General features: G+C 39.0%; 1 protein-coding gene across 1 annotated transcript; it reads left to right on the top strand.

Moving 5' to 3' along the window:
• The first annotated feature begins 9,938 nt into the window (after positions 1-9,938).
• On the top strand, positions 9,939-10,226 carry LOC102865912 (small ubiquitin-related modifier 2-like). The gene is made up of 2 exons (XM_006887806.1): positions 9,939-10,084; positions 10,157-10,226. The coding sequence occupies exons 1-2, from the start codon at positions 9,939-9,941 to the stop codon at positions 10,224-10,226; spliced, it is 216 nt and encodes a 71-aa protein (XP_006887868.1).
• The last annotated feature ends 358 nt before the right edge of the window (positions 10,227-10,584 follow it).

A 10,584-nucleotide genomic window follows, 5' to 3' on the forward strand; every position in this document is an offset into this window, starting at 1 on the left:
AGGGTAGAGAGAATAGTGCAACAATGAATGAATGGAAACCCAAAATCTCTGTAAATGTTTATGAAAATTAATAAAATATAGAAAGAAAAAAAATTACTTATTCCCTCTTAGTTTCCCTCCAACCTCAACATCAGTCCCACTTTACAACAGTGTCACTATGCAGTATTTGTTCTTTAGAGACTGAAATATTTAACTCAGCATAATGTTCTCCAGAGTTACCCATTTTGTATATTTCATGAGTTCCTTGTTTTTCTTTTTTCTTAATTGAAATTTTAATTTAAGTTTATAGAGACTTTGGATTTCCATTCACTCATTCATTCATAGTTGCACATTTTTATCCCTACCCACCCCTCTCCCAAGTTGGTTTTTCTCTTTGAAGAGTAAAAAAAAAAATCTTTCATTATTATACAATCACACCCCCTCCCTAGTCCACTCTGCCATGAAGCTCTCGTTCTGGGCAATTGTCATGAAAATAACACCTAATCATATATTCTTTTCAAACAATTCTCTCCCTCCTCTGTTTTAGTGCAGTATTTATTATTTATCCCCTCTTTTCTTAGATTTCCCCCAACCCTGACACCAGTCCTGTTTTATAACAGGGGCATTATGCAGTATTTGTCCCTTTGTGATTGAGATATTTAACTCAGCATAACATCCTCCAGGGTCATCCATTTTGTATAATATTTCATGAGTTCCTTGCTTTTCAATGTAGCATAGTATTCCGTAGTGTGAATATACCATAGCTTCTCTATCCATTCATTTGTTGATGGGCACTTGGGTGGTTTCCAACACCTTGCTCTTGTGAACAAAGCAGCAATAAACATGGCTATGTGTATATCTGCTTGGGTGGCAGTTTTGATTTCTTTAGGATATATTCCCAGTAGAGGAATTGCTGGGTCAAATGGTATTTCTATTTACAACTTTTTGAGAAAGTGCAGTACTGCCTTGCATAATTGTTGCACCATTAACATTCTCACCAACAGTGAATAAGGGTTCCAGTTTCTACACAACCTTGCCAGCATTTGTTGTTTGCTATTCTGTTAAATTTTGCTGTTCTGAATGGGGTGAGATGATATTTCATAGTTGTTTTGATTTGCATCACTTTTAGAGCTAGGAATTTTGACCATTTCTTCATGTGTTTGTTCACAATCTGAATGTCTTCTTTGGCGAAGTGTCTGTTCATATCTTGTGCCCATTTTTAATTGGGTTGTTTACCTTTATCTTGTTGTGGTGCTCAAGCCTTTTATAAATTCTAGATATAATTCCCTTATCTGACATGTCATTACCAAATACTTTTTCACAGTCTGTGGCTTCCCTTTTTACCCTGTTGGAGAAGTTTTTGCATGTGTATAGGAATTTTATTCTTAAAAGATCCCATTCATCTATTTTCTCTTCTCCTGTTTGTAGGTTTTTCAGGATGCTTGGAAGTCTGTTTATGTTGTGGTTTAGGGCTTCTAGTGTTCTCCCAAGCTTTTCTCTAATAACGTTTATAGTTCTTGATTTTAGTCGTAGGTCCTTGATCAACTTTGGTTTTTGTGTGTGAAGTGAGGTGTAGATCTTGCTTGAGTTTTCTAGAGACAGTTTTCCAATTTTGCCAACATCATGTGTTTAAAAGGCTGTCATTTTCCCACTTAACTGATGTCATCTTCCTGTAAAAAATCAATTGACCATAAGTGGTTGTTATTGTAGTTGTTACATGCCTTCCAGTCATAGACAACTCATAGCAACCCTCTGAACAAAAGACCTGAACACTTGTATAAACTTTGATTGTTTCTCCTAGTTCATAGAGTTTCTGGAGGCAAGCTATTTCAGAAGTGAGTGCTACTCCTGCTTCCAAGCTTGTTGGAATCAGGGAGCTCCACCAAACACTGCTCACTATGGGTAACCATTATCACATTTCACACATCAGTGTCACAGTATTTAACATCACAGCAACCATGAATTACCTCTGTAGAGCAAACAGACCAGTGTTATCCCACTTAGAAGAATGTTTGACCAAAAACAATTAAAACCAGGCCTGAGGGCCTCAGATTAAAATCACCCACCTTTGGCTTGGTAGCATAACTTTCTATTCCACTTGGCCAACAGAGTTCTCTTCTTGTTGTTGTTGTTGTTTAGTGCTGTCAAGTCATAGATGACTCATTGCGACCCTATGAATGAAAGACCTGAATACTTGTATAATTTTCATTGGTAGATGGGCTTCTCAATTCTATTCTATTCCATTGATCTATGTGTCTGTCATTGAATCGGTACCATGCTGTCTTGACCACCACTGGCAGTGTAGTAAGATTTGAAATCAGAAAGTGAGATGCCTCCTACCTTGTTTATCTTTTTAAGGAGTGCTTTGCTTATTTGGGGCTTCTTTCCATTCCAAATGAAATGGGAGATTGTCTTTTCCATCTTGTTGAAGAATGGAATTGTTACTTGTATTGGGATTGCACTGGACATGTAAATTGCCTTTGGTAGTCTTGTCATTTTCACAATGTTGAGTCTTAAAGCAAATACAGATGCAGAGACAAATGCTTATCGACACTTTAAAAATGGAAGCCAATTTCCTTCACTCCAAGGAGCACATAGGGTTGCTGGCAAATATTAGAAACTGAAAGACAAATGACTTCTCCTAGAGCCAGGTAGCCTCCAAAACTTAGAGAAAACTAATTTCTGTCCTTTAACACCATCCTTTTTGTGGTATTTTATTATAGCATCCCTAAGAAAAGCCATGTTGTTGTTTTGTGCTATCAAGTCAAAACTGACTCATAGCCCAGCCTTCAGCAGGTTTACAAATGACAGTATATTATACAGGAGGAGAGTGCATACGTGGGATTATGAATTGAATGTGCAGTCATCCAGTGTTCCCAGATGCTACATAGGCATCTGGGTTTAGAGACATCACTTATTATGAGATGGGGCACATACACTATACCAGTGACCTTTAGTTGGAATACTATCCTGAGCAGTTAGGATTGTGTGTGTTTAAGTAGGTCAGTCCTCAGTTGTATGTGGTATTTATGATCATGCTCCAGAAAATTAGTTGCCAATTCTGAGCAGAAAAACAAGGTGTGAGCAAGAAATATGAGCTTAACTATCTGTTAGTATGGGGGTGGGGGTGGGGAGAACAAACCAACAACAGCCGACCAATAGCTGACACTCCAGTGAATTTTTCAGAGGCAGTAAATCACATGGGAGGAGACTGCCCATCTTTCTCCAGCTGGTGGGTTCAAAGCATGTACTTTTGCATTGGTAACCCAGCTCCTTACCACTAAGCCCGTCTTATAATTTACCACACTTTGAGTGGTAGTCCTTGGAACCTATCTCAATACTAAAAGAGAGATTAAGTGAAAAAGAAAAAAGAGGAAGTGGGAGAGTAATGAACTTGCATGTACGTATCAGTGATCAGGCATTTCCAGCATCCTCCTTTTCCAGGCTTCGGCAGTCAGTAAAATGTGGTCAGCAAAATGAATGAATCTAGCACACTATCAATTGAAAAATGCACCACTATTTTATAGTGCACTAAGAAAGAAAAATTAAGTTAATTAAATCATAATACAATGTACTCTTAGCACTGAGAACTTTCCTTTACATCTTAAACCCTCTGGACATCTAAATATGTAGATCTATTTCCTGTATCAGCTCTCATGCAGACATTTTAAAAGGTAAATATATATCTATAATAAATCTCTCAAAGCGTTCCCGAGGCTTTTTATACTGAGTCTAACTCTTTCAAATGTTTTTTTTTGTGTGTGTGCTAAAAGCCATTGGTTGAATGCTGTGTGTTTCTGTACACAATTCTCTCTAAGCCTTAGAAGTATTTCTTCAAAGTTAGGGGCATCTTTGCTGTCTCCACAGTTTTCTCCCAGGTCCCTCCTGTCTGCGTGGAACATTAGGATCAGTCTGATGTTAGCACTTTCTTGATTTTAGCAGAAGGTATCATTAGAAAGTTTTCAGATAAATATCTAGGACTCATATTCCTTTCTCAGACTGTCTTTAAAGGATTTATTATTAGATACACTGAAGGGTTGTTCATGTGTAGTCCTGTTCCCTGGATATATTAAAGCATATATATATTTAAACATATCTATGTGTGTATGTGCAAAAAAGCATCAAGAATCGAAAGTTTCTGGATACCTATCCAAAACGGTCTTATATAGTATTTGTTCTTATACACGTGAGTTAGTACTTTCTAGACTCTCCCATGTAATATAGTATTTTTCAGAATCATTGCTCATGAGTGCTGCATAGTATTCCATCATGTGAATGTACCATAGCTTCTCAATCTAGTTATTTGCTGCAGACATTTCGGCTATTTCCATGTTCTTGCGATAGTGAATAATGCTGCTATGGACATCGGTGTACAATCTATCTTCAGGTTTGTTTTTATCTCAGTATAAGATAGACAAACATTCCTTGTGTGTATATTCCATCAAGGAAAAATCCCACAATATACCTTCCTGTAGGATATAGCCCTAGAGGGAAAGAAGAGAATAGTCCATACCAAGCATTGCCTCTGTTTTACAAGGCACTGGAAACAGCTTAGAAGATCCCAGCTATCTGTGAGGGATCCTGAGGAATGCAATATCTAGATGGACAGCCATGTACCCAGAAGGAAGGGTGAAACAGAGTTTGACAGGCAACAGGTGCTCAGAAAGGCTAAGTGGCTTTCCTGAGTACTCAGCTACTAAGTCGTTCCTGAATCTAGCCTTTCACCTGAGGTCCAGGGCTGGTTTTCCTATGCAATTTGTCTTTCATAATAAATAAGTTGGCTAACTTACATAATGTTCCTACATAACAACTCAAAAAGTTAAATTTAGTCATCTAGTGCTATTTGAGGGAGCTCTAGTGACATAATACATAGTGAGTTGCACTGCTAACCCCAAAGGTAGCACCTCTCTGGTAGTTTGAATCCACTGTGTCTTTAAAGGAGAAAGATGGGCAATCTCCTCTCATGTTATTCACAGTCTCCAAAAAATCTGCTGGATGGTCAGCAATGAGTTGGTCCCAACTCAGTGGCCATGAGTGTGAGAATTTCTCTATAATTCTCTTACCTATACTCCGTCTTTACACCATTAGCTTTTTTCAGTAGTTTCTGGTTTCTCTGCACATCTGTAGCTTTGCAAAATTTGGCAGGATATGGGACTGCAAAGGAACAGCTTAACTGAACAGCTTGTTGGGAGACAACACCTGTGAGTGGTAATGTGACATTTCTGGAGAGGAACAGATGGAGGGTGAAGTGAGACAGGGAATTCTCTGGAGTCTTCAGGCTAGCATTAAGTGATAAAGTTTTAAGGCACTAAAACTAGCCATCATTTAAGTACAATAAGTACATGGCGCCCAGTAAGGTCTGAGAGGAAAGTAAGATGAGTATGTCATCATGAATAGGACCCAAAAAGAACCAATGTCTGTCAGGTGTCAGAGTTTTCCATGGCAGATTTTTCAGAAGTAGCTCTCTAAAACTTCCTCACAAAGTCAATCTAGATGTACTCACTAATTCATATCACCCAGGGGCTCTAACTCTAAGTAATAAAAAGAGGGGGCAAGGAGGCACTGAATCAGAATACTTCCATCCCTTTTCCCCTGGCATGGCACACAGGGACCAAAGAAGTATTTTATCACCACCATCAACATCTTGTCCATCATGTGATCTAAACAGTCAGACATCCTCAGTTTAATCCACCTCCTTCTCATTACCATTTTTATACATAGTGGTCTCGTCCACAGGGAATTGTGTTGCTAACCCAAAGGTGGCACTTCCCTGGTGGTTCAAAGCCTTGAGCTTTAAGGGAGAAATATGAACAATGTCCTCCCAGGCAACTTAAAGCCTCGAAACCCAAGGAAAGGTCAGCTATGAGTTGGTTCTGACTCAACAGCAATGAGGTTTTAAATCTCCGGGAGAGCACACTGAACTCTCTCCCTCTCCCCTCTTCTGGACTTCCACATTCTTCAATTTGTCAGACAGCCGTGATCTGTCCCTCTTAAATCATAGCACCAATTAAGTGTCAAGTCTCTTGTCCCTTCATGTTTGCTGACCAAGCCCTGCCCCTTCTCCTTCAAGGCAGCTCTTCTGACCCAAGCCCACTCATGTTCTCACCCTGGACCTCAGCTTCTTGGTTTCCAGATTGCCGGCAAACAATCCCTGCCATCACAGCACCGCATAGCAATGAGACACGCCTCCTGGAAAACTTCCTGGTAAGATGGTAGAGCAGATAGCAGTCAGTTCGGGCCTTCTTAAATGAAGTCATCAGAAGACAAATATGAGCCTGTAAATAGAGAATAAAAAGAAGAATTGAAGAAAAATATAAAATGATGAAACATATGGAGCACAGTACCGTAAATGGCACAGCACGGCCGTTTTGAACAGCTGCTCATTTGTGGTGGAAACCTGTGTTTACAGAAAGGTTCATACGAGAGACAAGCTAGATAATGGGAAAGATGTGATATTCCTTCTTGTTCTCCATACCCTTCCAGTAATGGGATAGTGACTTTCCCCATCCATCAACCCCTGGAGCGGGGAGAGGTAACTGGTGGTGTTCCCCAGTTTTTTGGCTCTGCTTGATGTCACATTCACATAACATTTTGTATTCGGCACCATGAGCTTGCAAGACACTAAATTCTGCCTGGTCTCTCTCCAAGGAGCGAGACAATTGCATGGTACTGCTTTACAGTCATTCCCTGGATTTGCAAAGGGCACTTTCTATTTTCACTAGCCATATCTGACTGGATACTCGCCAGTACTCACCCCTTCGTCTAGCTAAGGCATGATCCTTAGCCAAACATACTCTGAAGTAAGTTGAAATTGTCACAGGATGGGTGTCCCATCTCTCAACAGACATATCCAGGCTAGACATCTTGTCATCACCCACAAATACAACACTACAATGTCTAGAAGGAAACAAAGGACCTCAAAGCACAAAAAACTAGGATAAAATAAAACAAAAATGTGACCAAAATATAGAACAAGACAATATCTCAGAGAAAGGAAAGCTATTAGAGCTTCCTGATGAAGAATTAGGGAGAATGTTACTTAAATGTCTTCTACAGATTTTAAAAACAAAGAAAACAGAATTCAAGGTGACTGATTTCATAGAAAAAATCCACTGTCTTGACTTTAGATGACAAATCTGGCTTTTCAAATAACTTATTGGTGATTCACAAGTGGTCACACTGGAAAGTAACATACTGGTGCCGGTAAATTACCCTGTAAAATGAGGCAGAGATTCTTAATTCTCCTCAGTCTCATGGAGTAGGATTGGTGAAAACAATAGTTTCATTTCAAGTAGAATTAAAGCCAAAAGATATTTGTTCATCATCTACTTTAGGTAATTATTTCTGGCATTGCATTATAAGTGAATCTCCTTTATCCAATAACAATTAACTGTCTCAGCAAGCAGAAACACACAGGATAATGGCTCTTGAATTTTTGAAAACACAAAATTTTTCTCCAAGCAATTTAATTTTCTTTTCCACCCAATTTGAACTTCCTTATACTTCTCAGTGTTGTTTATGCCATGGCATCTAGTTCTAGAATATACGTAGTTTACTGCTTTTCTAACAAGTAATGGACATTTCTTTGTCCTTCAGCCTACTGAGTTTTTATGTGACTAAATTTAGAATATATTTGAGCCTTTAACTAAACCAAGCTCAACTCATCGCCATCAAGTCAGAAGTGACCCATAGCTGAGCTGCTAGCAAGTTTTGAGAAACTGTAAAATGCACGAGAGGATTTTGTGTCTCATCTGCGAGCAGCTGGTCGATTCAAACCACCTACTTTTGAGTTATCAGTGCAGCTTAATACGTAGTAGGCAAAAAAAAGGGAACAATGGGGACATAGAGCACTATTAGTTACTCTACTAACTATAGAGTCTGTGGCTCAGATTGAGTTTACCAGACATTCTGCATTGAAGATAGGAAATCTATAAAGATGAGCAGCTTTGGAAACCCAGTGGAAGGTCGCTATGGGGCAGAAACAAGTGATGACAGCATAAAAAGACATTGCTTAAGGCACTGAGTGAATAAATATTACCAAAAACAACTGGTCCCATAAAGGAGCAATTGTTTATCTGTACAAATCATCCTGTTAATTGGTAAATATTCATTGAGCACTTATATGATGGATATTGTGCAAGTCACTTACAATTCAAAGATAAACAGGGCATTCTCTTTATTGTCAAGACGCCCAAGGTGTGCTGGAGAATGGAACTAGAAAGGGCAATTATTCTCCAGTGTTATCAGAGCATATTATAAAAGCATTCTGTGCTTCTGGATCACAATGGAGGAGTAGCTAATTTGACCTCTAAAACAAGAAAGATAGTTTGAATAATATGGTAGATTAAATTATGTCCTTTAAGCCCACTCACTTTTGTGTTATATCACTACTAAGAAACTGTGACAGATAAATGGGATTTATTCTATTCTAGAAGGAAGAAGAGAGTGGACATAGCTGATGAGAGCAGCATCATGGAAAAAAGCAGTACCTGGGGCAATACACATGAAGAAATTTCTTTAGGTCATAGTCACTGGAGAGAAACTGGTAAAGTGTGATGGGGAAAGGTGTATCTGGAGAAGCACTGTAAAGTAGATAGAGGAAGAGTCAGTGCTAATCTTTCCAACTCCAAATGCCATATCAAATCAGGAAGAAAAAGTATAAGAAAAAACATACTGAACATTCTTTATGAGGTTTGAAAAGACTGGAAGAACCCTATGAACAGTCAAAGTGATTGCATTATTTGGCTCAATTAGAAAAAGTTTCATAAAGAGAAAACTGAACTCTATCTGGTAGAATGGCTCTGGTTGGACATTTGTATGGTTGACATGTTATGTTTAAAACAACTTTTATTACATATTATGATTTGTGCCTCCTCAAAATTGTGTTGAAATCCCATTCTTTGATATCTATGACTGTGAATGTGACTGTCTTTGAGAATAGAGTCATGCACATGTCATCAATTTAAGATGAGATCATACAAGGTTGTTGCTGGTGGTGGTGATGGTATTTAGGTGCTGTTGTGTCAGGTATGACTCAAAGAAACCCTGTGAGCAATGAGTGTGAGCTCTGCCCTGTCTCGTGCCATCCTCACTATCTCTGATACACTGTTACAGTCATCATATCAATCCACCTTGTTCCAGGTCTCCTTTCCGATGTTGACCCTCCACCTGTGCATACATGATGTCCCAATCCAAAGTCTAAGCTCTCCTAACAACATGCCCAGAGTATGTGAGACATAACCTCACCATCCTTGTTTCCAAGGGGTGCCCTGGACACACTTTGTTCAAGATAGACTTGCTTGTTCTTTGAATAGTCCATGGGCTATTTAGTACTCTTGCCCAGGATCATGACTCAAAGGCTTTGATTCTTCTGCTGTCCTGAGTTGTTGTCCAACATTCTGGCGCAAGGCAAATAATAAAAAAGACCATGGCTTGTATCAGGCACACACCTTTCATTTTTAAGCTGAAATCATTACTTGATAGAAATTTGGAGAGGTCTCTGATTTTCCCAATCCAATACATCTTTTGATTTGGTACTCTTTGTACCAAGGGTGTTGACTATGGATCTGAGTAAGCTAAAATTATTAACAATTTCAATCTTTTCTCTATTATGATGTTGCCTATTGGTCCAGTGGAGAGGACCTTTTTTTCCCCCTTGATGTTAAGATGTAATCTGTATTGATGGCTGGTAGTCTTTGATGTTCTGCAATAAGTACTTCAATCTTCCTCACTTTCCTCAATCAACATTGTGTCATCTGCCTAACACAGGTTTTTGAGTCTTCCTCCAATCCTGATGACACGTTCTTTTTCATAAAGTCCACCTTCTCAAAAGATTTCTCTAGCACACAGCTTAGAAGGTAAAGAGATTCTGCTGCTCCTGGTGCTGCTCATGTGCTCGTTCAGTGCGCACCTGCTACCTCTTTTGTGAAGCGGCAGCAGAGGAGACCCTGATGCTCGCCATGGCCGATGAGAAACCCAAGGAAGGAGCCAAGACAGAGAACAATGATCATATTAATTTGAAGGTGGTGGGACAGGATGATTCTGTGATGCAGTTTAAAATTAAGAGGCATACACCACTTAGTAAACAAATGAAAGTTTATTGTGAATGACAGGGTCTGTCAATGAGGCAGATCAGATTCCAGTTTGACAGGAAGCCAGTCAATGAATCAGATGCAACTGCACAGTTGGAAATGGAGAGTGAAGATACAATTGATGTGTTCCAGCAACAGACAGGAGGTATCTTCTAAAAAGAAAAACAGAGGAGCCTGCTGTTTTACTACAGAAATCTGTTCCCACAGAAAAAGAATACATTCTCAATTAGAAAACCACAATTGTGTTCCAGCACATCCTGACTCCTACAGTATCATTTTCTCTTTTCTTTCATTTCACCTTCTCTATGCTTTTATTGTACATAAAGTAACTGGTGTGTGTGCACATGCTTATTGCAGGTTTGTTTTGTGCTTTGTTGTTAGGGTTTTTATTTTTTATTTTATAAACTAAATGGCCAATGGTATGTTTTGATCCACATCTAGTAGAGATAGATGGGGGAAAATACTGATTCTGTGAAAATACCCTCTTTTTCCATAAGAGGCATGCTCATTCAGC

The sequence above is a fragment of the Elephantulus edwardii genome, unplaced genomic scaffold (assembly GCF_000299155.1).
Source record: "Elephantulus edwardii isolate Elephantulus edwardi_28Jun2011 unplaced genomic scaffold, EleEdw1.0 scaffold00062, whole genome shotgun sequence".
Classification (NCBI taxonomy): Eukaryota; Metazoa; Chordata; class Mammalia; order Macroscelidea; family Macroscelididae; genus Elephantulus; species Elephantulus edwardii.

Coding starts and splice junctions, on each gene's coding strand:
- LOC102865912 (XM_006887806.1), top strand. CDS start 9,939: ATGGCCGATGAGAAACCCAAGGAAGGAGCCAAGACAGAGAACAATGAT. Junction 10,085..10,156: donor CAAATGAAAGTTTATTGTGA/ATGACAGGGTCT, acceptor ATCAGATGCAAC/TGCACAGTTGGAAATGGAGA.